Here is a 27,280-nt window from a genome sequence, read left to right on the forward strand (position 1 = left end):
ACGCGCCGCCTCAGGCATGTCCCCGCCGCCAGGGACCGCTGGCCGCCCCAGCTCCTCCTTTCGGTGTTAAAAGCTTCACACAACGGCATCCCCCTGCTATGGGGACGGCGTCGTCCCTGGTGAGCCCGGCGGGAGGGGTCGGGGAGGTGATCGAGGACACCTACGGCGGTGGCGGGGGCGAGGCCTGCGAGATCCCGGTGGAGGTGAAGCCCAAGGCCCGGCTGCTGCGCGGGTCCCTGCGGCGCGTGGGGGCCTCGCGGCCCGGCGGCCTCATCGGGGCCAGCTTCAAGTCGACGGCCTCGGTGCAGGAGCTGGAGTGCGTGGCCGAGTATGAGCGCCTGAAGAAGGAGTACGAGATCTTCCGTGTCAGCAAGAACAACGAGGTGGCCTCCATGGTGAAGAAGGAGGCCAAGCTGGACAGGGAGAACAAGCGGCTGCGTGCAGAGCTGCAGGTAGCTCCTCCTGCCCTCTCAAATAAGGGCTCTTGCAGCCAAGATGCGATGGGCTTGTCCTGCTTCCCAGGAAAGCTGTGACAGGGAGGTGGTGGGTGTGATGGCTGTGATGACTGTGCCTTCCCAGGAATGCCAGGTGCTGGGGAGGTGGTGCATGCCATCCTGATGAGCCGCTGCCTGTCATTGGTGTGTGCCAGGCTCGGGATGGGGACTGGCTGGTACGTGGCTGGAGAGATGCAGGGTGCTGGGATAATGTAGTTATACCTGGAAAATAATCTAAAACCTTTCAGCAGCGATTGCCTTCACTCAGAAAATGTTGTGGTAAATGTTTTCAGGCGCTTCAGAAAACTTACCAGAAAATCCTTCGAGAGAAGGAAAGTGCATTAGAAGCTAAATACCAAGCCATGGAGAGAGCTGCTACCTTTGAACATGACCGAGACAAGGTCAAAAGACAATTCAAGGTATGGCTTGACTTTTCCTGGGAAACTCACTAAAAAGAAGAGAACTGGCACTTGGTCACATTCCCCCAGTGAACTCTTCTCTGATAGCTTTCACGAGGACCCCTCCTTTTTAAAAAAAATATTGGGAGTATCATATTGGTATCTGACCCTTTTAAGATAATTCTACCAAGGCTGTTCTGTGAAACTACAAGAATAACTTTTTAAATATTAAAAGGAGAATATGCAGTGATGCCTCTTAAACTGCATTCCTGTATTATTTGAACACAGAAATGTGTTCATGTTTGAGAGTGACAGGACAACCTGGGCTGCAGCCTGACACATGCTGTAGAATTCCATTCTTTCTGAATAAATGCTGTATATAGCACTGTGATGTTGAACACTTTCACTTTGCCTTAAAGGTAAGTGTGTACTGCTACATCTCATCCAACTGCTAAAATATGGTAGCCAAAGACAAAAGCCTGTGCACTTTCTGGAGGGATGACTTGAAAGGCCAAGCTGATGCTTCTGCTTTTAGCTTGCTGCAGATATTGATACATCTGCCTTCCAAAACAGGGCAATAGGTTCTGGGTTTGCACTGCTTCCAAGATTCCTGATGTCTTTAATTGTAACTGGTGTTAATGTTTGGCAGAGATATAAAAAGAGGATGTGGTTTTGATCTTGTTTAGGAAAACGAGACTTGAAGATTTCATCTCCTCGAATTTAACTCTAGGCTTGTGTTTTCTTGCCCACATGATGGTAGTATTTTACAAACAGGACAGCTGGCAATGCTTCATCATTTTCTGTCTTAGGAAGTTTACATTTGCACAACAACAAAAAGTAAATGTGAGATTATATGTCTATGTAGAAATAGTACAGGGAAGAATAAAAGGGTACCTTGCATATGGTGATTTTAAAAGACAATAAACAATAAAGATTAAGAAAGTTATTTGCCATTTTTAAGAACTAAAATGCAGACTTCCATCTTTCAGAACAGCATACCAAGGGTTAAAATGGTAATGTTTTAAAAATACATAATTTTAACCTATATTTTCCTGCTCATTTGTAGGCTTCTGATGCCTTCTTGTGCATATTTTCATGCCTCTTCTGCTAGATGAATGCTAGAAACTTACTTTTCCAATTGAAAGTGGGTAACATGAATTCAGGAACGGATACTGAATTTTAAAAGATTTATGGTTTGCATTCCTTTTTTCTTTCCTGCTCATAGATTTTTAGAGAAACTAAAGAAAATGAGATTCAGGACTTACTGAGGGCCAAACGAGAGCTAGAAGCAAAACTTCAGAGACTCCAGGCCCAAGGAATCCAAGTGTTTGATCCTGAAGAGTCTGATTCTGATGACAACTGTACCGATGTTACGGGTGAGAATGTAATCTCTAGCATTTTCTGTTGACTTAAATCTCTGAACAGTAAACCAAAGACAAGTATGTTCTTTTGAAAAAAAAAATATTAATCCTAGTGAAGAGCAAAAAAAAAAAGTAGGCTACAAGGTAAAAGCAGCTGACGTGGTTTAGGTTGTAGGAATCCCATGTTTGTGGTCTTAAGAATAAACAGGCAAAGAAAATAGCACTGTCTAGACACAGTGATCTCAGCTTTCTTTTTTAATTGCTCCATGTTCAATTCTGATTCTTCTAGTCTTTTCTGATTTTTTTGATTCTAGATCTGAGAAACCATGTTCCAAAGGACCCTAAAAGTATACCTGAAGCTAGAGGGAATCTTAGACAGACTTACAGTCTATGGATGATGAAGTAAGCCAGTCTCAGCTCCTGTACTGCTCAGGATAGCGTAATTAGATGTTTAACAAACATCAATTGATCAAAACAGGCATTTTACTGAAGACATTTCTTTACAGGGAAGCCTTAGCAAAACTTTGTATAAGCTGTAAGAGGTATTTGATAGCATCAGAAGGATCCAGATAGGTGTGATCAGTCCATTGCCTTTGATTCAATGTGGAGCAGCAACTGTAGCAGACAGTAACTTACCATCATTGCTTCTCGCACCATGAAGGGCTGCTGAGGCAAAACTGCCAGCAAGTGCTGTTGCTTTCCCTCTGTTCTGCTCATTGAGGCACATCAACCATAGCATTGTGTCAGAAGTATAAATATGCACTCTTTAAAGGTAGAAAATACTGTTTCAAAATGCAGTGATTGGGTCTTTGTTAGTAATTATGCATTGGATGACATGTAGTGACACAGATAGGCTTGTTGTCTTGTATGTATTTTTTTCTGTTGTCTTTTGTGTTAATTTTTCTATTCATACTTACCTTTTTCTATGTCTTTTTAATTTCCTGATTTTCCTCCATGAAAGATTTATTTAGTGTCCTAAATGTTGTATACGGAATGGCAGAAATTCAACCCAAGCATATCATGAAGAGATACCGTGGAAGCTCTTCCACAGTGCAGTGTATTTCAGTCCTGACTTATAGCCCCTTTATGTTTTTTTAGTGCTGGAAAATTCCTGAAGAAAAGATGGCAGTTTTGTGACTGCAGCAGTACCATGAGCTGCTTTCCTGATTTGTGATGCAAGTCAGCATTTGAACCCAACAGACATGAGCAATCTAATTAATAACAAATATTAGCAGAAAGCCTCATCCTTCAGCAGCATGGCTGCTCATTCACTGGAGGCAGTTGCCATTTAGAACTGCAGCACACAAAGGTGTGAGCAAATCTGCTAAAAAAGAAACTGTGGCCAGTGTCATGTGGCAGTAGGTGTCCTCTGGAGTATTAAAGACTGATAATTTCACTTGTTTAGTAACAACAAAGAGGGTTTTCTTATTTTCCAATTCTCAGCTGCTGGGGCACAATCCGAATACTGGAATGGAGGAGCTCTGGGAAGTGAGCCATCCATGGGGAGCATGATGCAGCTTCAGCAGTCTTTCAGAGGGCCTGAATTTGCTCATAGTTCCATAGATGTTGAGGGGCCATTTGCAAATATAAACAGGGGTAAGTAGAGGTGGTTTGTTCTACTGGGATTATAGGTGTCTATGTCCTTTCTCTATCTACTCTTAAATAGTTTTGTTCTCTTTTAGATCCTTTTCTGTCTATTCTTGGGTAGTTTGACAAAAGGGTTATTTAGAATACTGTGCAAAAATAAAAGGAGCTGGAGCTGGAGCTGGAGCTGTACACCCTAAGTCACGTTCAGTGCATTTGGTGACCACAGTACGTGCAGCAGTGATTTTAGCAAGCAGCACGTATTGAGCGGTGCTTCAGGGTGGGCAAACCAAATACCATTTTGTTGCTTTCTCTAAATTCAAATAAATAAAACTGAAATAGTTAAGTAAAGGTGTTAATACTTCCTGAAATAAAATGTAGTATTCAAAGTAGTGTAGTGTGGAGAGGTGATGACTTACCTGTGGTGCAGTGCAATCAGGTTTTGTTTCGGATTTTTTTCATTGGCAGATGACTGGGATGCTGCTGTTGCCAGTTTATTACAGGTCACTCCTCTGTTTTCTCACTCTTTGTGGAGTAACACAGTGAGATGTTTTATTATTAGTACTGATGAGACTCGACCAGAAGTGGACATCTTCACTAGAGTGAGTACCTCACAAACTTACACACTGTTTTGTTTCCGCTGCGATGCTGCTTCAGAAACCTGTAATACATCTTGAAAGCTTTAGTAAGCGTAACCTAATCTCAGTGAATTCAGGGAAAGTGTTGTTAAGGACTTCAGGAAAGAGACGCCTTAGAGAAAAGAAACTGAGCTCTCTCTAGTAGGTGCTTGGTGCCCTGCAGCTTCAGTACTAAAGCTCCATTATTCAAATGTGCTTTCAGAACTACTCGCCCAAACTCCTCAGGGTCTGTGAAGCATTGGGCTACTTCTTTCAAGTTGTTCATTTTCCATCAGAGAGCGACAGGCCACTTAAAGATGTACGGAAATGGGAAATTGAAAAAAGTTCAGTGGTTCTTTTGCTCCTGCATTTAACCTTGCCAAGGTAAGTATTTATCAGACTGTAAAGCAAATAGAGACTGGTAACTTACGTGCAGTGCTTGGCTTAATAAAATGGATGTGATGCTTTGCTCAGTGCATTTCTGAAGCTAGTGTCTTCTAAGTGATACTCCTTCCAACTTTAGGTTTGCTAGTGCAGACAGTTAAAAGAATAGATCTGCTTTATGTCACTTCCTTCTGCTTGTCGCTACAGATTCCCTTAAAATAGAGCATTAAAGATCTCTTCATATTACAGAAATGCTTTGCTTTCCAAGAACAGTTCTGTGTATTGCTGGAGTCTTAGAAATCCAAGTTGGCTGGTGTGAATGTCCTTGATGGTTTTCATGTGCTTATCTAGGATTACACTTCTCTGTAGCATTTTGATTTTGATTCTGTCACATCATTTTCTGTCTTTGGCTGGTTTTTTGACTGATTTTGTGGTACCTTATGCTAGCTTTCTACAGCTTCATTCACTGAAGTCTTGATGCTTTATGACAAATGGTGTTGCAATGTGTTCTGTTTGTTCTGTGAGTAGCTTCCTAATCTTCTAGAAGAACAAACACAACTTAAAAAAGGAAAAATGCCAAGCTACAGATACTTTTAGAATCCTGTTAGAACTGGTTCTGTTAATTTGGGGCAGAAATTGTCTTTGTTGTTTAAGGGAGGAAGGGATGTCCTTTTGCTGAAGAAGAGAAAACATGGGATTAGATCTGTGAGGGTCACAGAGTGGTCATTCCAAAACATATGTGTGAATGTAAAAACCTGAAAATACTGGTATGCCTTAAGTTCCACACTGGGGGTAGATTCTGAACTCCAGGGATTTCACTGTTATGTTAGAGCTCTTGTATTTACAAGACCTCCTGTTTCTGTAAATAAAACATCTGTCTACAGAGAATTAAAGGCTTGTTTAAGATACTGGCTGCTAAGATTTACAGCAGTGGGGCGCTTCAGGGAGCAGACAGGTACCGCAGAAGATGTTGATTTGTTTTCAGAGAGGAATGCGACATTTTATGTTCTTGGAAAAACAGTGTCAGCCACTGCAGGTATATTGGCACTCCAAGGAGATACTGTTGCCAAATAACCCAGTTTTATGCATGTGGGTCACAAATGTTTGAAATACACACGGAAAAACATCCTGGAAGGAGTGTTCCTGCCAACAGTATTCACTTGGAGAGTGTCTCTTAGAAAAATTGTAATGAAAATTGTAGTGCTCACATAAAGAACAACATACCTGAGAGATCCTGTCTGCTGTTGTTAGAATCCCCAAGTTGTGGAGTTCCTTCTGTGGAACGACAGTTGATAGCTGGGAATGATGATCATGGATATCATTCGCATGTATAAATGCAAAGTACTTTTGATATTGGAGGTGGGTAATTCACCTGGTATAGGTGATCCGGCTTTGGCAGGGGGGTTGGGCTGGATGATCTCTCGCGGTCCCTTCCAGCCCGGAACATTCTGTGATTCTGCAATTCTCCTTTTCAATTACAATAAATTAAAAGACCGTCCTACATCCAACAAATACTGAAGGACTTCTAAAAATGGCAAGCAACAGAACAAAGTCTTCAAATAAGTGGTGGCAGAGCATGTTTGTTATGCTCTCTAATCAGCTGTGAATCCATGCTCTTTCCATGCAAGGCAGTTATCTTTCACTCTGCATATTGGTGTGGCAGGATGATCAATTTTTAAATTGAAAAGCAATAATCATAAAAAATAATAAATATTTTTAATGTTCTTGGTACAGGTAGTATAAATTTCTCTCTCAGCTTAAGATAAGCTTCAGAGCTTATCTTAAATTCTCTGCTGAAATATTTGCTAGCCCTTTGTTGTAAGTACCTATGACTTTTGCATTAGATTTTGCAGTGAAACCCCTCTTTGGAGCTTGTGTTGATTAAACTGTTTGCTACAGCAGTGTAATATAGCACAAGAATGCTGATTTCCAATCTAGTTGTTTGTTGGAGGACTGTGAAGAAGCTTTCTTGAGAAATCCAGAAGAAAAACCCCGACTGGTTTACCACAGAAAGGAGGATGGCAGAGTCAGTTCAGTTGCAGTGCAGCAGTTACTTGAACAGATTTCTTCTGTGAACAAAACAAAGGTATGGATTGCAAAGGTTGTTGGGTTTTAAATGTCTCACTTCCTGCCATAAAGAACGTTGAGTGTTGGTAGTAGTCCCAGACTTGAGGAGGATTTGCGCTGCACCCATTGCTCTGGACGCTCATTATATGAACCTGAAATTCATGAGTGCTATGAAATTTTCATTAGCAGGGGATGATAAAAGCCACTGCATTTTCACTGCAAAGAGACTCCCTGTGCTGTAAGGACAGAATTTCTCACCTGTTTTTAGCCATTTATGTGGCAGTTCTTTTATCTGAGGTCTATCTGTAGCCACTGAAGAGACAGCAGTACACCTCCAGAGTGATCCATCCCATCTGAAAATAATCAGTTGCCCTTTATTTCCCTCCAGAGAGGGAGGGAGAACAGCTGGCACTAGATGCCCAGCTTTTAAAACCTTAGGTAAAGCGAATACTACCTAAGGAGTGCAACAGAATGCAATTTAAATGTGTTTCAGAATGTTTGTTCTAAGTCCTAAATAGGCTCAGTACAGTGTTCCCTGTACTAGGCTCAGAGTTGCAGCATGCTTTGCTTTTCACTTTTTTTTCAGATGATTGATCATGTTGGAAGTGTGGAGGAAGGAGCATATGAAATCTATAATTGTGTGGAAAAGATAATTAAACAGGTAGGGTACATAGTGCAATTCAGCCTTTTTTGTTCCTGCTCTTGATTTATTATGTTAAATTATGTAACTGTGACTGCTTTATGCTGCTTAGATGTAATTCAAAGAATCTCTTTGTGTTTTGTCATTATTATCTGGCAAGCAAAGAAATCTGCAAGTAGAAAACAAAACTCAAAACTGGGCAGTGCTTTTATGCACAAAAGGAGAAATAACAGGGGAAAAGAATCTATTTGTGGTCTGAATTCTCTTAAATCCTCTTTATCCTTGTCCTGGGATAAGGAAAGACTCCATTCTGTCCTTATCCTTCCTCCTAGTGAGTTGCTTCCACTATGAGAAGACTAAAAGCAGTGTCTTTGAGACCTCTGCATTCAGAGCTATGTTGGTTTATCTACTTGCTAATGTATTTATGGTCTCTGCTAGCCTAAAAGGAAATGAACATACTGATGTTAGCACAGCTGCACTTGCATGCAGTAGAATTGAAACTAACACCAAATGTGCCTGCCCTGCTAAGAACTGGAGTTGTTCTTCATGTAATTTTCTTAGGATATATTGGGGTGTGAAGTGGCAGAACTAGAAGGCAGGGATTCTGGTAATAAGGAAGAGTCCACTGTTCCTGAAGAAGTTTTTGGTGATGCACTATGGGATGCACATGATGAACAAGAACAGATGGAAGCTTTCCAGCAAGCCTCAAGTTCAACATGTGAGCTGGGATTTGAGAAAGTGAGTACACTGCAAATGTATAGGGATGGAGAGAAAGTCAGGACTCATTTCCATCTCTTGTTGGGCAAGATGTACTTTTGCAGAAGATGCTTTGCCTAAGAGTATCCCTGAGGCTATTGCTTCTTGGGCTGCTGTCTCTTACACAGATGGCATATTTATTTCCTGGCAGAGATGCCAGTTTCTGTGTTGATGAAGAAGTAGTTGTTACTCCTGCACTGGAAAGAAGTGCTGTAACAGTTTCTGTGTTGATGAAGAAGTAGTTGTTATTCTTGCCCTGGAAAGAAGCACTGTAACAGTGTGCCAGAAGTGGGGTGTCCTCCTAGACTTCAGTTGTCAGTGGAGAAGGCTCTGAATATCTGAATATCTGTCTTGACACCTGTATTAGTAATGATTGTTTCCTTTTCATAGTATTTTGAACGTCTGAATGACCTGGTAGCAGCACCAGCACCAATTCCACCTCTGCTTGTATCAGGAGGACCAGGCTCTGGGAAATCTCTCCTTCTCTCAAAATGGTAGTTTAGTGTTTCTTTAGGTTCTTTCCTTTGTATGAATGAATTTTAAGAAAGACGTTTCAAACATTGTATTGGTTTAACTAGAGGTAAAATGGGAACATTGTTAAAGCACTGTAGTTACTGAGACATCTTGGAAGGATTTGTAATAATGGAACAGCATCTGGACTGCTTCTAACATCTCCCCCACTCCAATTTCAACACCCAACAGGTCTGTCTTTGCACAGCATTAATGAGCGGTTTCAGTAGCTCACTAGTGTTGCCCTTCTCTGATACACAAGACTGGTCCTTTGAAGCTTTTAAAATGAGATGAGGGAAAGATCAGACCTCTTAATTTGTCATAGAAATGCATTTTATTGTCACTTGTAGCAAATTTTCTCATAGCCTGGCATAAAAGATAAGTTGTCAGTGTCATTACTTCTTAACAGCTTAGTGAGGTGTGACTATGCAGTGCCAGGAAGGGCACCTGTTAATGGCATCAGCACTGGGGAGAGCAAAACTGGAATCTGACATTGCGAGTTCAGTTATAGCTCAGGAAATGTCTATCCTGTTCTGCAGGATAAGCATGGAACAGCTTTGGCTCAGGCACTTTCTTGGTGGAACTGATGGGTTTTGTTTGAGATCCATCTGCAGAATTACAGGCTATAATGTGCTGCTTTTTAAAATTTTTTTTCTTCTTTCTTTTCTTACTCCTCTCATTAGGATTCAGCTACAGCAGAAGCATTCACCAAGCACTCTAATTCTTTATCACTTTGTTGGGAGGCCCAGGTCTACTAGTTCTGAGTCTGCACTGATCATTAAACGCCTCACTTTGAAGGTATGGTGTCTTAGTGTGTAGTCCCTGGGAAGTGCCACTGGGTGTCTGTGTCACAGGAGAACATTTCCTATAGCTGTTACTACATCAGTTAAGAGTAACACAAATGTAAGGCATTATAGAATGGGGGCACTTTGATTCCTAACAGAAGTTGCAGATCAGTTAAATAGTGTCTCTGGGATTTTCAGAGCAGGTTGGGATTTACAGATATGCTTCTAATGACCCATATTGATGCTTTGTAGAACCCTATAAGCTCCTTCCAAAAGTTCCTGCCCTCTAGCCAGTGAGAGAGGCAGGTGGTACCTCTTTTGTCTTCATGTGTGGAAACCTGGCACTGTCTTCACCAGCTGGCACCATATTTTTCCTCTCTCCTATGTTAATTTGCAATTTAACTGTGTTAGATAAGTGGGGAGTAAATGAGGAGTAGTTTTGTACCAGAGCTTGAGTTTACTTCTTCACAGGGTGGCACTAAGGACCTCATAGGACCAAAACTTTAGCAAAAAGAAATCAGTTGTGCTCTCCTTGCCATTTTCTCTTGTGTTTTCTGAGTCTGCTTATTTAGTCTGTGCAACTTTTAAGCCCTTTAAATTTCCAAATTCTTTGGCCATTGTGTAAGCTCAAGTTACATTTCCAGGATTAACTCAGGTTCTCTCTCTAGAGTTTACACAATGTGTTCAAGAAATCCTCTTTGTTTTGCCAGCTTTCTGCAGATACTGGAAGGAAAGAATTCTGTGTGACCTTGACTAGAACAATTGTCCCAGAATAGTGTCTTTGCTTTGGGGTTTTCCTTCTTGTGTCTATAGGACTTATTTCAACCATCCTAGTTGATTTTTAAGGTAGGATTTGTTATACATGTTTATAATTTTTCAGCTCATGCAGCACTCTTGGTTAGTGTCACCTCTGACTTTGGATCCAGCTAAACTGCTGGAAGAGTTTCCACGCTGGTTGGAAAAGCTTTCTGCACGCCATCAGGGCAGCATTATTATCATCATTGACTCTATTGACCAAATCCAGGTATGTTTGCAAAACACTTGCCCATTTTCAGTCCAAAGGAAACTTCACCCTTTGTGATAGCTTCAGCCCTTTCTATGTAACAGAAACATTGTTTGCTTTGCTCTAAAGAGCACAGCCAGAAGTTCTGCAGAAAGTGTAGATGAGTTAAGTCTTTCAATCTAACACCTTTTGTTCCCTTCAATTTAAGAAAGATGTTGAGATGCTCAAATGTATCCAGAAGAGGGCACGTTGGGGTTGGACTGGATGATTTTCCAAGGTCCCTTCCACCCCCTGAAATTCTGTGATTGAACAAGGCTGGGGAGAGGTCTGGAGCACAAGCCCTGTGAGGAGAGGCTGAGGGAGCTGGGGTTGTTTTGCCTGGAGAAGAGGAGGCTCAGGGAGGACCTTATTGCTCCCTACAACTACCTGAAAGGAGGTTGTAGCCAGAAAGTGGTTGGTCTCTTCTCCCAGGCAACCAGTGGCAGAATGAGAGGACACAGTCTCAAGCTGTGCAAGGGGAAATTTAGGTTGAATGTTAGGAAAAAAATCTTCACAGGAAGAGTGATTGGCCATTGGTGTGGGCTGCTCGGGGAGGTGGTGGAGTCACCATCCCTGGAACTGTTTAAGAAAAGACTGGGTGAGGCACTCAGTGCCATGGTTTAGTGGATTAGAAGGTATTAGGTGATAGGTTGGACCTGATGATCTCAAAGGTCTTTTCCAACCTGGTTAATTCTGTGATTCTGTAACTTTTATAGATGAATTTTGGGTTGGGGTTTTTAGTTCTAAATTTATCTGAATTTTTTAGAGTCTAGATAGACTGTAAATCCAGAGAGCCAAGGTTGTGAGCTGACTTACTGGGCATGTAAGTAGCCTTGTCTTAAATTTGAACAGCAGTATTCTGTCTGGTTTATTCAATGCATAGTCATGCTGATACACAGCAATGGATCATTTAATACTGTGTCAGGAACCAGATCATCAACAATTTTTGAGGTCACTAGAGAATGTAAGCCTCTTTTCACTGAGCTATGCAGTTAGTGAAGTGTATCAGCTTTTGGCATTGTTTTGACTAACTTTTGTACTAAGTAATCAAAATTTGTTTTTAAGCAAGCTGAGAAGCACATGAAGTGGTTGATAGATCCACTGCCAGTGAACGTGAGAGTGATTGTATCAGTGAACGTGGAAACATGTCCACAGGCTTGGAGGTATGGTTCAAAGTAGCCTGGCTTAGCATTATTGGTTTAAATTGCAGTTACTGCTTGAAGAGCAGGCAGATTCTAATAGGATGAGGTTTTGCAATCACTGAGGACAGCAAAAGCTTCCCTGTTGTGTAGCTGGAATGAGGACAGCTAGTGGGAAAACAGAGTTTAGTGTTACTGTGATGTGTCTATTCACATGACTTTATGAAAGAGGATATTAAATGCAGTGAAATGCGCATCAAGAACTGCAGCACCATAATATAGATCTGGGCTGAGGCTGAAAGTGGGAATTTGACTTGTGATGATGAGAACTTGTTAGGGAATAGCTTCAATGACTGCTTTGATAGAAATCTTTGCAAAGCTCTTGAGCATTGATGTCTTTTTTCCTTTTCTATGCTAGTTAATAAGGTCTGAATATGATTTTGTTCTCTCTTACTGAAGGTTGTGGCCCACTCTTCATCTTGATCCACTGAATTCCAAAGATGTCAAATCTCTCATTAGTGCAGAATGTAACTCTGCAAATGTTAAGCTGACTAAAGAGCAGGTATGTCTGTTGCAGTTCTTCTGAAGCACCTTGCTCTGCTATAGCTTTGAGTGAAAGCATGGAAAGATCAAACCAGCCCTGCTGCCAGAAGAAAGCATTCTATTTAGGTAACTCAGGATAGAATGCAATTGGAGTATTTTTTCCACTGTGGCTTGTAGCACTGAAACCCAGATGGAACAGCTTCAATTATTAACACAAACCCAGTGCAGTTGTGCATATTGCTGTAAACATTCTTTTCTTTTAGAATGATGGAAGGTTTAATATTGCATCACACTGTAACAATGACTGGCAGAGGCGGGAAAGGTGTGTTTTACCTCTTTGCCTCATCTGGAAGGATCATTACTCTTTCCATCTTAAATGCAAAGGGGGACTTGGACTTGTGTGCTCTTAGAGCTAGAAAACCCTGCAGTGTTTTGTGCACACATTGTCATAGATGGAAGCCTATCTGGAATGTTTGTTTCTTGTCAAACATTTCATTGGTGTGGTTAACGTAATTTGGACTCACAGATTTTGTTTGCAATGTTACAGGAGAAGAAGCTGGAGAGACACTGTCGTTCTGCCACAACTTGCAATGCTTTGTATGTTACTCTTCTGGGCAAAACCATTGCTTGGTAAGTTGAGATGATGATGGTGATGATATTATTAGGCACACCACTAGGTTAGAAGGTTAGATAGCATTTCAAAATACATTCATTTAACACAAAGTGACTCTCAGCAATTAAGAACAGTGAAGCAGTACATAAAGCTTTCCCCCTTCACTGACAGTAAATGCAGTAGGAGGAAAAGTATGCAGTCATCATTTACAAACTGACTGGATCCAGATTGTTGTATCTGTCTGTCTTCAGCTCTTCTGTTCCTGTTTTGCCTTTCTGTTCTGCTTTCTGGGTATGCCAGTTGCTTCAGTGCTTTTTAAAGGTATTTGAGAATGTTGGTGTTGCTTTGTTAAACAGTTTCATTCAGCTCTGCTGTGTTTACTGATGTACCAGGTAGTTTGGCTCATAGGGTTTTAGGGCTTAAAGGAAGTGCAGAGACTGTTCAACAATTGAAGCTGTGTGTGGTACTTAGCCCTGTAATTTCTGCTGTGGAGAAATTACACTTCCCTCTTCTGCAAGAGAATACTTAATAGTTGCATTGGCTGTTACTAACCTAGACTTCATCTTGTTGAGGAAGATGCATTTTTGGTTTGGAGATGCCCACAAGATGATACACTGATTCATAATCAGTAACCTAGAGTGTCCTAGGGTGCTTCACTGCTCCTGAAAATGTGCTTTGTAAATGCAGTCAATGAAGCAGCAGCGTGTGGCTTTATCCAACCTGGCGTTCTTACTCTGTGCTCCTGCAGGAGAACAGGACACTGCCACTGCTGCAGTTACTGAGAAAAATCGGGCAATCTGTGTTTAATCTCAGCAGGTGCTCTGCACCTTTCACACCCAGTAAGAATTCAGAGCACTTCAATCTTTTCAACTTGTTTTACTCAGCCAGATTTGTTATGCTAACCCCTGACTTTTTTGTCCTTCTGCTCAGTGCTGGAAATACAGGAAATATTGATGAAACCCTTCAACAGTGTTTGCAGTGCCAAGACACAGTGTCACTGTACAGGCTTGTTCTGAGGTCAATTAGAGAATCATTGCAGAGTGATAAAGACAAAGGGCTTTTGAGAGAGGTAAGCAGAGAATGCATCATAATTTCTACAGGTAATATGTATTCTTTCCTCTTAAGAGTTCTTCTTAAGTTTAAAGTAAATATGAATTTCTTTTTGGTTCATAGATAAGATTCAGCAATTACTCTATTACTGGCATAGAAGGGATAATTTTGTTAATCTAATTTTACCTTTTTTGTAACTACAGAATATGAGACTGCTTTGTGTAAAATCTCAGCTAAGGCATTGTCTCACCAAAGAAAACAGAACTTTTCCACAATTAAATTCCAAGAAAAATACAGTGTATCATTGCTAAAACCCCACAACTGCCTGGACAAGCCTTTTCACTCTTCTGTGTTCAAAGAATAGTCTTCAGTGCTAATGCATTCATATTCTAATAAACTAACCACCAAATGGGACACTGGGACGAGCAAGTTGCTCCTTAGACTCTTGAGATTTCAGTGTAAGCAAGCTGTGCAGCAAACCTTGCTAGCTGTGTAATGTAATTTGTTTGCCTTCTATAGATACTTTGTGTCATTGGTGTTAGCCACAATGGGATGAGTGAGGCAGAGCTGATGGAACTTTATCCTGAACTGTCTTCTGCAGTGTTAGCCTCCTTCATTCACAGCCTGCACAAGATGTGTTTGCTGACATATGGCTGTGGTTTGCTGAAGTTCCAGCACCTCCAGGTAAACTTTGTCATTCCAAATGCATGCAAAGAAATCTTGCAGAGTGCCCTGTGTATTGACAGTACTTAATAAATTAAATGCTTTCTCTCAATTATACTCCTTCAGGCATGGGAGATGGTGAGGCTAGAGTACATGGAGGAAGGTGAAAGTGTTATTTCTGCCTATAGACAAAAACTAGTGGAGTATTTCACCATGCAGCTAAGGTAGGTCAGAATTCCTCAAGATGTGCTAAACTGCAGGCTTCATGCCTCCTGGATATTTCTGTTTTCTTCATATAGCTGCTTTGACTCAGCTTAGTAAGTTACTGTGGCAAAAAAGCTTCCCTACCCCCTAGCTGTAAGTTTAGCAGTTTGTCTTTAGAAAGATTGAGGACTGTGGAGGGGAATAGGTGTGTGTTAAAGTTATCATGGGAAAAGGTAGGGCAGGAATTTATGCCTCGTGAATTATTTTGTAGTAATTGACCCTAGTTGGGGTTTAACTCCCAGGAAACGCTAGGAAGTTGGAGATTGCTTGGAACTTCAGCAGAAGACCACTTGTGTTGAGCTAGCAATAAACATGTGCACAAGAGGAGGCCTAATAGAACAGCTCAACAAGCTCATACCCAGCTTGAAAACTGATTTGCATTTACAGTCATGATGTGATGTGTCCCAGCTGCTGGCTCCTGCTTACTGCTTCTCAGAGCATCTGCTGCTGGGTAGCAAAACGCCATGCGGGGCATGGTGTGCCAGGCAGGAGGGGCACAAAGGAGCAGCCCTTCTTGCAGGCACAGATTAACCCATATGGAGAGAGGAGCAGCTTCCTGTGGGGTGTCTGGGGGTTCCAGCACCCTCTGAGATGAAATCAAAGTGAAGATGTGAGAAAATGGAGTACATAGGTCTGTCTGGCAATTGTTTGCTTGGGTAGCTTTCACATCAAATTGACAAGTTCTGCTAGGCCTCTCAGCCTTGGTTTGCTTTTCTTTCAACAGTCGAGACCGAGTGACTTGGAGAAGTGCAGATGAACTTCCCTGGCTCTTCCAGCAGCAGGGTGATAAGCAAAAGCTACACAAGTGCCTTTTGAATCTGTTTGTGTCCCAAAACCTCTACAAAAGGTACAAAGGTAGCCGCCTCTTGGGTGGTTATAAACATTGCAAAGTAATTTTTGTCAATGTAAATCAGAAAACAACAGATCTAGATTAAAGGAACTCAAATAGCAGAGGCCAAAATGCTAAATGCTGTTGTATAAATCACCTACTTTTTCTGTTCTGTTACACCTGGGGGTTGGTAAAGGGACAAATACTGCTCTTCAACAGCATTGGTCTTCATGGGTTGTCTCTATTTACACTGTTGCATGAAGACAGAATTGGTGCATCTGGCCCTTTTCTTCTAAGCTAGCATCAGCCTGCATAGAGGGGTATTGGAGGTAAGATGAGCTTCTTATTTCCTTGTTAAAACAGGGGACATTTTGCAGAATTGCTGAGTTACTGGCAGCTGGTTGGGAAAGATAAGAGCTCTATGGCAGCTGAGTATTTTGACTCTCTGAAAGCATATGAAAAGAGCTGTGAGGGCGAGGAGAGTATGATCTGCCTGGCTGATCTTTATGAGACCCTGGGACGGTTCCTTAAGGACCTAGGTCTTCTCAGTCAGGTGAGTACATTTAGAGATTGTTCTAACAGCAAGGAGGCAAATTAAGCAGCGCTCAGTGTGTGCTTTGTGTTGCGGTTGCTAATGACTGTAGCATAGAGGATTCTGCCTGCTGCCATCATACCTGAGCTTCCTTGTTGCAGGCTGTGGCTCCTCTGCAGCGCTCTCTGGAGATTAGAGAGACTGCGCTGGATCCAGACCACCCAAGGGTGGCACAGTCCCTCCACCAACTTGCTGGGGTCTATGTGCAGTGGAAGAAGTTTGGCAATGCTGAGCAGCTGTACAAACAGGCACTGGAGATCTCTGAGAATGCCTATGGGGCTGAGCACCCACAGGTGGCCCGTGAGCTGGATGCACTTGCCACCTTGTACCAAAAACAGAACAAGTAAGCCCAGTGACACTGATACTGTTCTTTCTTCTGGAGGGGGTACAAAAGCAATGGCAAGGATTTTCTTGCTGAAGCCAGTATGGTTTTGTGGTTCTTTTTGAGCGTTTCATAACTTTTAATGCAACTATGAGCACCGCTCTGCGTTCCTTTAGCAGGCTGCCCAGTCAGGGCCAGCTTTTGTGCTTAGCTTTCAAAAAAATCTTTGAACAAGCTAGAGAGAAAGGAGCAGCATTGTTTGGTCTAAGCTTTTTGGATGTTCTTATCTTTGGCGAAATGTCTTTAGCAAAAAGTGTGAATTTCTTCAAGATTCTTAAATTTTCCTCAGCTTTGTATGTTCAGGTAACTTGGAAGCTTCCCAGAATACCCAGTGATGTGGCATTCTTTCTAACACTGTAAATACTGTTATCAGATATGAACAAGCTGAGCAGCTGAGGAAAAAGTCCTTCAAAATACGCCAAAAAGCAGCAAGAAGGAAAGGCAGCCTGGTAAGGAAATGGTGGGTGTTTAATGAAAATGCAGGGCATGCTGCAGCTCAGCTAATCTGATGCTCAGGTGCTTTTGATAATCGAGGGCTTAGGTAGTGAAGCAGCCTCGCAGCAGCCATGGTGGCTGCTCCTTCAGCTCTGCTGGAAGTGCAGATGGATCAGTACCACTGATGGCGTTGAGAGAGGTAGAGAGATGTAGAAGAGAGCTAAATGGATGTGTGTGTTTCAGGGGTGCAGAACTACTGCTGGTACCATTGGCTGTCAGAATGGCCATGGAAAAAGGAGGTCTCCAGAATAACTGACAAATGCTGCTGAGCACAGTGCTTACTGTGGTGCATAATCCCAGGAATATGAGGTGCCACACTGAGTTTTGCCTGTTTTCCTGTTGTGCCTTTCAGTCACAGAGTTCATGTTGCCATTTTTGAGCAAAGAGTTTGTTTGCTATGTCAAACCTGCACTGCAAGAGTTCAGACAGTGACTCCAGTGTACTTGTTGTGGATCCTGTGTGAAGCCAATCAATTATTGCTGTTGCCACAGTACTTAAAGAAAAATGACCTGAGCTCAGGAAGATTTTGTCCATTTTTGTGATGAGTTCCTCTGCAAAAATGTGGTTTTGTTTAGACTGCAATGGTTAAGAATAGGTGGAGTGTGCAACAACGGCAGCAGCTTTACTTGCCATTCACGGTGCACGTAAGCATGATCTTGGCAACCCGCTTCACAAAGATCCATGTGAAGCCCTGAATATTTATGTATGGCATTTAGGATAGGAGATTAATTGAATTTAGAGCTCATAAAGCTAGAAATTTGATCTGATTTGAGCTGTGGAATTTATGCAAGTTAGCATGTGTGACAGGGAGACCATAGCTGTGTGGCAGCACAGTAACTTCCGTTTCCTAGAAGCATGCTTGGTGAGGGGCATTGTAACTAAGCAGAGCACCTGAGTGCCCTTGAAAACAGAACTTGAGCAGGATTATTGTGCTCCTTTGGTGCCAAACTGAGTCTTCTGATTTTGTGTCTTCAGTTGTACACTTTAAAAGTGGTGGTGATGGAATTGCCTTGTGCTTTGCTGTAGTGCGGCTTCGCTCTCCTGCGTCAGAGAGCCCTGCAGTTGGAAGAGCTCACTCTGGGCAAGGATACACCAGATAATGCTCGAACTCTCAATGAGCTTGGAGTCCTCTACTACCTGCAGAATAATCTTGAGTAAGTTGCATTACATGTGACACATCCACTGTGTGTTCTCATAGATCTAGATGGAAGCAAAGAATTGAGAACTAGCACTGAATGTGGAAACGTGATCAAATCCTTATTAGTGCCACCCTAAGCTGACTGCTTGGGAGTAGTGTCACACAGAATTTGTGTCTGTCAGGATGACAAACCACCTGGTTACAATGGATGCTGCCAGTAGCATGTGGGGATCAGCCATTGTTTGTAATAGTCTGTAGTGTGCTACTCTGGTGAGATCAAATACACCCCTTTGATAGGGAGATGCTTGAAGGGTGGCATTACACAGAGCTTTTTCTACTTTGTTACTTCTCTGCTATGAGATTCTAGCTTATGACATCTATGTACCCCATCCCAGTCTCCCCACTTTTGGTATGAAAGGGGTCTGCTGAACCCTGTCATATGTTTTGGTTTTTTGGTTTTATTTTTTTTAAGTTACTTGAAAAGTATTCTGAACATTTGCCTCACATTCTACTCCTGCTCTATCTGTGGGAGTACATGACAGTGAGGTGTTCTGAACAAGAAAGGGTTAATTGCATAGCTGAAGGTGTGGGTTGAAGTAGAGAAGTGTAATGCTTGCTGAAATCTGCTAGCCTGGTGTTTCAGCCATTTACAAGGGGCTGCCAGTGTGCACAGGAAGGTATTAGCTGGCTCTCTGCATGCTGATGGTTAGCTGCCTCAGGCCTGCATCTGGGCTGTGTAAAGGAACTGAGCTGCCCTTTAGTTATGCTGAGGAGAGGCTATTACCAGAAGTCAGCACCCGTGCAGCATCCAAGGCTGAGTTTGTTCTGTTCCGAACAGCTATTTGAGCCTGTGCAGATGTTTCCAGCTGTAAAGCACTGCTGAACAAATGTGTTCTGTAGGACAGCAGAGTTGTTCCTGAAGCGCTCCTTGGAAATGAGAGAGAGAGTCCTGGGGCCCGAGCACCCAGACTGTGCCCAGTCCTTGAACAACCTGGCAGCCCTGTACAATGAGAAGAAGCATTATGACAAGGCAGAGGAGCTCTATGAAAGAGCTTTAGACATCAGGAGGAGAGCACTGGCTTCAGATCACCCCTCCTTGGCTTACACTGTGAAGCACCTGGCAGTACTCTACAAGAAGATGGTAAGCATGGGCCTGCTGCCTTTCTCTCCCCTGCAACTGACTGCTGTGCATTGTTAGTCCTCAGCCCAAAAGGAGTGAGGCACAGGAGTTCTGTCAGCTGCTGCTGTTCTACACACGTGTGTAAAGATTAGGTTGAGTGGCCTTAAATCTGTTTCAGTAAGCTCAGCAGCTTCCTCAGAACACACTGAGCTTGAGGAGAAGCTGTTCAGGAGTGGTGCCTTCAGTATCCTTCCTGTGTGCTCAGTGTTCACCACAGAGAATTTGTGGTTAGCTTAGAGCCAGTGTTCTGGCTGCATGGGAGTTCTCCACTGTTAATGAAAAAGAGAGGCCTAGGTGAGGCACACCTGAGCTGGGGCTTGAATGTGCTCAGTATTTGGGAAAACTAGGTTCTAAGGATGGTAAACACACAGGATAGAACCCCCTGTTCTGGAAGGGGTTACATTTTATCCAAGTAAAGTAGAAGTAGTTACATCTCCAAGGCTTTTTGTTTCCAGTAGATTTCATTGCTGGCATTTGGACACAAGGCAGCTGAATCCTTTTTCCTGGTCCCTCTAGGGCAAGCTTGAGAAGGCTGTTCCCCTGTACGAGCTGGCGGTGGAAATTCGGCAGAAATCCTTTGGCCCCAAGCACCCCAGTGTAGCAACTGCTCTGGTAAACCTGGCTGTGCTCTACTGCCAGATGGTGAGTTTGACGTGTCTGGCACCTTTCTTACTCCTGTCTTAGGGGGATTAGGATTTGTACTTAAAAGGTACTTTCTAGTCTGCAACTAATGCAAGATTCAAAGGTGATGCAATCAACTTACCAACTTGTTTGGGATCAGAACTACATGGATCTAATGCTGGGGACTTCTCTCCATGTCAAACATTGATCTTGGTTTTGAGTATTCTTTTCTGACCCTTCCCTCTTCTACTTGATGTGATGTTATAGTCAGAATTGGAATGAGAGTCACTGGCCACTCTCTTGGTTTTGTTTCCTGGGGTCTGTAAGTATTATTGGTTATGAGGTCTTGAGCAACCTAGACTAGTGGGAGGTGTCCCTGCCCATGGCAGGGGGGTTGGAACTACATGATCTTCAAGGTCCCTTCCAACCTAAATCATTCTGCAATTCTATGAACTTAGTGCATTCTTTGCTTGCCATCCACAAGGAGTGAGCTGTGTATTGTTTTTCTGCAATCGGCATTATCCGATTTTAAGCAGGGATTAAAAGTGCCTCAAGTGAAATTAATGAGCATTTGGAAACTCAAAACTTCCAGAACTGAGGTTTTCAAAACTGCCTAGGAAGTCCAAGTGGGAACTGCATTTGCAGGCAGAAGCCAATTGCTTTGACAATCTCAATATCATCCTCATCTGTCAACACTATCAAGAACTCAGAACAGCTTTCTGGTTAAATATGCATAGTGGTGCATTTAGACCACATTGATACTCTGGTGGAAAAAAGGAGAGCAAATGTAATGCACATCTCTGACAAACAACTTTCTGCTCCCTAAAGAAAAAGCAGATTGAAGCTTTGCCTCTGTATGAGCGTGCATTAAAGATTTATGAGGACAGCTTTGGACACATGCATCCTCGTGTGGGGGAAACTCTGAAGAACTTGGCAGTGCTAAGGTAAGGCTATCATGTGAGCCCTGTAAAAGCTAATTACTGACAGATTACTGCCTGAAACAAAGTACCCTGGAGCACTGATTGCACAGTGTGCATTTCAGTCTCAATGTATTGAGATTTGTTTCATTGGTTTTGACTTCGGTTTTTCCTCTTCTCCAAAGCTATGAAGGTGGAGACTTTGCAAAGGCAGCTGAGTTGTACAAGAGGGCTATGGAAATAAAAGAGGCAGAGACCCTGCTGATTGGTGGGAAAGCAGCTTCTCGGAACTCCTCAAGTGGAGATGCCTTCAGCTTGAAGAGCACACTGTCACCAAACAGCTTCCTGGAACGTGGGCCGAGGTGACCATCACTGCTCACAGCAGAGGCATTGTGCAGCAGGTGTAAGCTTGTTAAGACAAATGGTCTCTCCCAGGCTAGCAAACTGTTTTGGGGCTGACACCTGTCTTCAGTAACGACAGGGAAACAAATGGTTAAGCTGGAAATCCTTCCAGGGCAGCTTTTTGATGTGGAGCAAGCAGCTGTCACTGTGCACAGGTACACAGGGCAGGTACTAACTCGTTACAGCTGGTACCAAACCCTGCATTTGAGACCTCCCTTCCCAAGTGTCAGCACTACAAGTTCAATTGAGACAGCTGTGTATATTTCACAGGGTGGTTCTTTCTTCTGTGTTGTGATAGCATAGCTTAGAGGATTTGTGTGCCTTTGTTCCATCAACCCTTTCTGCCTTTTCAGAAGCTTTTGAAGGCTGTTTCTAAAGAAACAGTGATTTTGGAAAAGTCAAAGCAGGATGATTCCAGCTGCAGGCAAACTTGCATTCAAGGGACTTGTGCAAAAATCAGTGGTCTCCTCAGGAAGCTGATACATCCAAAGAGATCATTTCGGACAGGTAAAGCTGTTGTCAGATTCAGTTGTGTTCAGCAAAACGCTGTCAGTAAGGAACTGAAACAAGGTGACTGACCCAATGCCCTGCTGTTAACCCTTTAGCAATATTTTCACATTTAATATTACTGAATCCTTTAAAATACAAGAATGTTTTGTTTTAGCTGGAAAAAAACTAGTGATGCAAAATGGTTTGCCAGCAGTTGGCTTTGTTAGGTCGTAACACGAAAGCCAAACATTTCCTGTTATGCTTTACAGTTACAGATGCACTTGTACAAATGGCTATTTAATTAAAAACCCTTGTAAAGCTGCTTTTTAATGCTGTTTATTTTTTAATTGTTGTAGCCATTGGCACATAGAGTCAGCTCAATGTCTTTTCTGATTACTTGCAATTTTTCTTCTATATACAAATTGAAAGGCTGAACACAGCATGAGGACAGCCTCTGAGCTGTTCTCACACAATGCTGCCTGTAACAGGCTCTGCCTCCTTGGTTCTCTCATTTCCTGCTGAGTGGCTGGACTCTGCCACTGCTAGGAAACTGAAGTTTACAGCAGTGCAGTTCCCCATCCTAAAGAAGTGAACAGACAAAGCCAGGTTGTCTCCTGCCTGCCGCTCTGACACTTCCACTTAACCCAAAATGTAAAGATAAACTTCAGTGGAGGTTAAATAAAAATAATCTGGTCCTCTGATAGTCCAATGTCACTCAAACTCCCCAAAATCCTCTTCAGCACTTGTTTTGCTACATGTTTCTCATTTTGGCCATGAGTTCTTCTAGGCTTTCTTCAGCCTCTGCTGCCGTTTCCTCGGTTATCAAATTCTCTTCCTATTGGGAAGAAAAGAGTGGCAATAAAAAAAAAAAAACACACATAAGAACTCCACACAACAAAACTTTATTGCTGTGATACCAAACCAAGTGCTTGACTGCAAGATTACACTCAAGTGATCATAACCTGAACTTATTCTGGCTAGGATAAGGTCCTGGCTGCAGCACACAGGTGCTGTGATCCCTGGGTATGCTGACTGCTCTTTGACTACACAGAGCTCTTTGAATGCACTCATGGTAAAAATTCATGAGTTACCAAAACATCAACTGAGAAATTCCCATTGGTTGTCCTTCCCTACCTCTAACTGTAATCATTCCTGTCCCCTCAAACCCACAGCCACACTGGCATCACACCTAGAGATGGATGTCCTACAACCAGAAAGCAGAGAGCACTGGCTGGAGGTAACCTTGGGACAGGCTCACTGCAGTTGGTCAAGATGCAATCTTAGCTGAGATTTAAAGGCTCACCAAACTGGTGGGTATTGCAAGTTTAATCTGCAATATACTGCAAAACTGCATGGAGAAGAATCACCTCACCTTATTTGGGATAGTGTAGGCTACAGTAATTCCTTCGGGAAGCTCTGGCATGGGACCAGACGCAGCCTTCAGCTCTTCCTCCGAGGTTTCTGATACCAATTCGATGCCTTTGCATTAAAAGTAATCAAGGATTCCATTAACAAGTGGAAGAGAATGTTCTTTACTCACTGTTATCACAGTAACAGGAAAACAGCCTGTCTGAAACAATTAAAGACAGAAAGAGCTCCCACTGTCAGTGCCTCCATCCCAGTATCAATACAAAACTATTTTATAGTCTGAAATGGTTCTGTGCAGGTAACTTAGGAGCCAAACCAGCAGCTTTCCTTTGGCTTCCCTGCCCATGTACATCCCACCCTAAGGACATTTATCCCAGCAGTAAGCTGACTATCATGTCATAAACACAAGGTATACATCCATGATGAAGTGGTTCTATCAAACATGCTGACTGTTTCTGAAGGCAACTCCTGCTAATTTAAAGCCCTCAAAACAACACAAAACTCCATAGGCTGCCTTGGCACAGTGCTCATGGCAATGACAAAAGCCCTTTAGTAATGTATGTAAAAGGAACACATGGTGAACACATCTTTCTACATCCTTCACATCTTCCAACCATCTTCTGAGCAAGTTTCTTATTCTAAAACCCATCAAGTTGAAGTACCATTCTTGTCAGAAGCTGTGAAAAGGCAGCAGTAATTATGCAGTGTGAGGTACAAACCCCAGGAACCATAAGAAGTCCTTGTCCAACCCAAAACACACTGTAATTGAATCTGTCCTGGGAACATCCAGCCTCCAACTACTTACCCCAGTCATTGTCTTCATGGACTATTTCTTCTTCTTGGTCAATTACTTCTTGTTTTGGTCGAGCAGCTTCTTTTTGCTGAAGGAAAACCACCAAAGCTTCAAAACCATAATGTCTGCAATAGTCCCATTTCCAACAACAGCAAAGAAAGTCAGATCTGATATTCTCACTTCTTTTGGTATTTAAGGTATGGAGTCACCATTTATAACTTTGTTAGACATAAAAAGGCAGAATACCTGAATGTTAGAGAATCCCCAAGCCACTAACACTCAAAAATATGACTGCCAGACAGGCTGACCCAGCACTGCGGGAGAAAAAGTATGATCTACCCATTTGCAAGCCATCTGCCTACCCTTTGCTTAAGGGAACTTGCAAGTACTGCATTCTCAGACACAAATGCAACCTTCTGAAACCAAGGCTGCAGCAGCAATGGCATTTTTTTTCACTACAGATCTGTAGCTTGCTTTTTTCTAAAGACTTTAAGAAAGATTTAAAACAAAACCAAAAAAGCCAACCCCAAACATTTTTACCTTGTAATTTTCTTGCTGTTTCCTGCAGTTGTTGTCACTACATTGTGGATTTGGCTTCATAGACATAGTTGGAAAGAAATCCTGCATGGCGTTGTAACCAAGATAGTAGCTGACAGTGCCAAAATCTAACAGGTATCTAGAAACACAAACAGAGAAAGCAGCGCCTTACATCCAGCTGCAAGCCTAGAAACTCAGGTGCTGGAGGAGTTTTTCCTCAGTGAACTTTCAGAACACATTTTCACACCAGTGAAGTTGTAGAGTTACTCTAATCATCTTCAAGTAAGCTGTGGTCATCTGACAACAACCTAACTGCATCAAGGTGCCTGTGGTGCAGCTGCTTGAAACACTCAGGTGCCCTGTATTATGAAGGGAGAGTTTTCAACAGCCTATGAGAACCAGTTCAGCCATCTTTACTTCAGGGCCATATTGGCAAAGAAAAGAAAGATTTCATGAAGCTGCAATGTTTGCTTTTTTCATTAAAGGAAACCCCTGTTGCTGTGCAGTTTCACCCAGCCCACCTGTCTGCAGAGCTGAAATGGCACTGAGCTGTTTGCAGCCACCCCTCTAGACAGTATTTTTCTTCCTTGGAACTAGAAGTCTTTGGGTAACTGACAAAAGCAAGCTAAGGCTAAAAGCAGACTAAGATTGTATTCTCCAGGACCCTTGTGAAACACAGTGCATCATTTTGACATGGAGCCTAGCTGATGCGTGCAGTCTTAGCTGCTCTTTTAGCAGGGGGTCACGTCACAGTGCTTCTAGAAGATACTGAAGTACATCGTATTGCCACATCCCCGTCTGAATTCACCTCAGGTTTTCATGGAACAAACACTGCAAGAAAAATGCAGATTTGTGCTTTCTCCATGTGCAACATTGCAAAGTCAGCACTGCAGCACTTTCCTGTGTATAATTTAATGATGTCAAATGGGAGCACATTTAAATGTAGAACCAAAAAAACATGTTGTGTGTGTATGCAGTAAGATAAATTCTTAGGAAAACTCTGAAGGCTCTTCCTTACTCCTGAAAATCTCTGTTAAGACCAGCAGCTCCAAAGCAAGCCCACCATGATCCAAGCCCCGTGCCAGGACCTTTAGGCAACAGGCCACAAACATGTAACAACATATAAACCAGACCCATCATTAGGAAACGTTCCTTTAGGTGTCTTTCTCTTGTGGTGCTGTGCATCGAGAAGCAAGGAGGCGGTCACTTACTTGAGCACGTTCTGTACCAGAATCCCTGCCACGACCCCCATGGTTGTCGGCAGACTGGCTGCACAAACTCCCTCTCGCTTTAACGTCTTCTCGTCGATGTTTGCTGCAACTACAAGTGGAGGAGCACACTAAGGCAGAAACAAAGAAATGCAGTTTAAAAGAAGCAGTTAAAAAGAGCACATCACACTGAATTTTAAGCTACACCATCAGTATGCCAGGAGTGTTCAGCAGCCAGTTAGCTCCAGACTCCCCTTTGAAGGGTACACAATGGAGCCGAGCAGTGCGTACCGCGAAGCAGGCTGTCCCACCAGGGACTATCAGCTGGATGTGCCCCGACACCGCGTTCTCACTCACTCCAGACTCCATCCAGGTTTGTCCCAGTTCATTGCAGGCCTTACAAACACAGAAATACACCCATCAGCACTGCAGAAGTTCAATGAAAAGAACAAGACCAAACAATGTAAACAGAGTGATTAAATACCTTGGCCTTCCTGCTTTCAGACACAAAGGCTGTGCTCAGGAAGAGCAACATGAGAAGGCAGAACAGAAATTGTTTATCCAAGGACAAATTAAAGCTATCCTCATGATGCCAGCCCTTTGTGCTTTCCCCAGATGTTGGAACAAACTCAGGCTTTAGTTACCAAAGCAGTACAGAATCTAATTGCACAAAGCACTTCTAGAGGCACAGATACAGCCTATCTGTGGACCTTCAGTGCACGCTGTGGGTTGGATTTGCTGAGGGTAACAGAAAAGAGGCATTTGACACATAACCTAAAATGGCTGCTGCTATAGAGAAAACAGCTTGATCAGGTAACACAGGCTGAAGAAACTGTTAGTATACACAAAGTCCTGTGAAGTACACAACTGGCTTTAGTCTTCAAAAAAAGTTTGTAAGACCTAACATAGCAGGCTTAGAGAAAAGCTTTATAGAAACAAGATCACCTGAAGAGACAGAGAGTGACAGGAGTGACATTGCACTCCTTTTCTCACCATTAGCTGCTACTGACTTCAACATTCCATCCTTTGATTTGCACATGTAGGATATGATTTATAAGGAGCGGGTAAAAGCTCAGATTCTGTTTCCTTAAGTCAAGAAGGGAATTTCTGAAAGGGCTCCTGTTAAGCTCCTGCCTCTTCTCTAGGTCCCACAATGCCTAACATCAATAAAGGAGAGAAGTGCCTTCCACAGGCTGATGTTTTCCATGGCCTTACTGTGTTAATAGCCATGCGAGCTTCGAAGTTGTCCACGCAGCTGAGCACAAGATCCACAGGCTTCCCCTCCTCCAGGGCACCCTTACTGAAAGAAGAGGCACAGGTTGGCATGACATTGCCAGCAGAACAGAATGCCAATGTGGCAGTCAGCTTGCTGTGTTAGAGTGCAGGAGCACACAGGAAGTCTGTGTCTTTTAACAACAC

The 27,280-nt window shown here is 42.8% G+C and overlaps 2 protein-coding genes across 4 annotated transcripts in view; one reads left to right on the forward strand and one right to left on the reverse strand.

Annotated features, from left to right (window-relative positions):
- Positions 1-22,581, forward strand: NPHP3 (nephrocystin 3). Its single transcript, XM_009898389.2, has 27 exons — positions 1-452; positions 788-913; positions 2,118-2,268; positions 3,697-3,849; positions 4,306-4,439; positions 4,678-4,838; positions 6,777-6,924; positions 7,492-7,566; positions 8,107-8,283; positions 8,692-8,795; positions 9,495-9,609; positions 10,477-10,620; positions 11,704-11,801; positions 12,237-12,339; positions 12,868-12,950; positions 13,864-14,002; positions 14,503-14,667; positions 14,773-14,870; positions 15,635-15,757; positions 16,103-16,292; positions 16,433-16,674; positions 17,087-17,162; positions 18,235-18,362; positions 19,247-19,487; positions 20,043-20,168; positions 20,976-21,091; positions 21,250-22,581. The coding sequence occupies exons 1-27, from the start codon at positions 99-101 to the stop codon at positions 21,428-21,430; spliced, it is 3,951 nt and encodes a 1,316-aa protein (XP_009896691.2). The 5' UTR covers positions 1-98; the 3' UTR covers positions 21,431-22,581.
- The window catches only part of UBA5 (ubiquitin like modifier activating enzyme 5), an 8,532-nt gene continuing 3,830 nt past the window's right edge, over positions 22,579-27,280 (reverse strand). The window contains exons 6-12 of one of the 3 annotated variants that reach the window (XM_009898340.2): positions 27,077-27,161; positions 26,153-26,257; positions 25,865-25,992; positions 24,657-24,792; positions 24,129-24,204; positions 23,328-23,434; positions 22,579-22,790 (exon numbers count right to left, since the gene is read on the reverse strand). In XM_009898340.2, the coding sequence (XP_009896642.2) occupies positions 22,707-22,790; positions 23,328-23,434; positions 24,129-24,204; positions 24,657-24,792; positions 25,865-25,992; positions 26,153-26,257; positions 27,077-27,161 (721 nt within the window). In that variant the 3' untranslated portion in view covers positions 22,579-22,706. Of the gene's footprint in view, positions 22,791-23,251; positions 23,435-24,128; positions 24,205-24,656; positions 24,793-25,864; positions 25,993-26,152; positions 26,258-27,076; positions 27,162-27,280 lie in introns of those variants that run through there. The other 2 variants (XM_054160925.1, XM_054160926.1) reach the window with 2 other exon arrangements.

The sequence above is a fragment of the Dryobates pubescens genome, chromosome 4, assembly GCF_014839835.1.
Source record: "Dryobates pubescens isolate bDryPub1 chromosome 4, bDryPub1.pri, whole genome shotgun sequence".
In the NCBI taxonomy this organism is placed as follows: domain Eukaryota; kingdom Metazoa; phylum Chordata; class Aves; order Piciformes; family Picidae; genus Dryobates; species Dryobates pubescens.

Excerpts from the sequence above, each read along its gene's own strand:
- NPHP3 (XM_009898389.2), top strand. The coding sequence starts at position 99 with ATGGGGACGGCGTCGTCCCTGGTGAGCCCGGCGGGAGGGGTCGGGGAG. Across the intron at positions 8,284-8,691 it reads GTGAGCTGGGATTTGAGAAA|TATTTTGAACGTCTGAATGA; the intron begins GTGAGTACACTG and ends TCCTTTTCATAG. Across the intron at positions 11,802-12,236 it reads ACATGTCCACAGGCTTGGAG|GTTGTGGCCCACTCTTCATC; the intron begins GTATGGTTCAAA and ends CTCTTACTGAAG.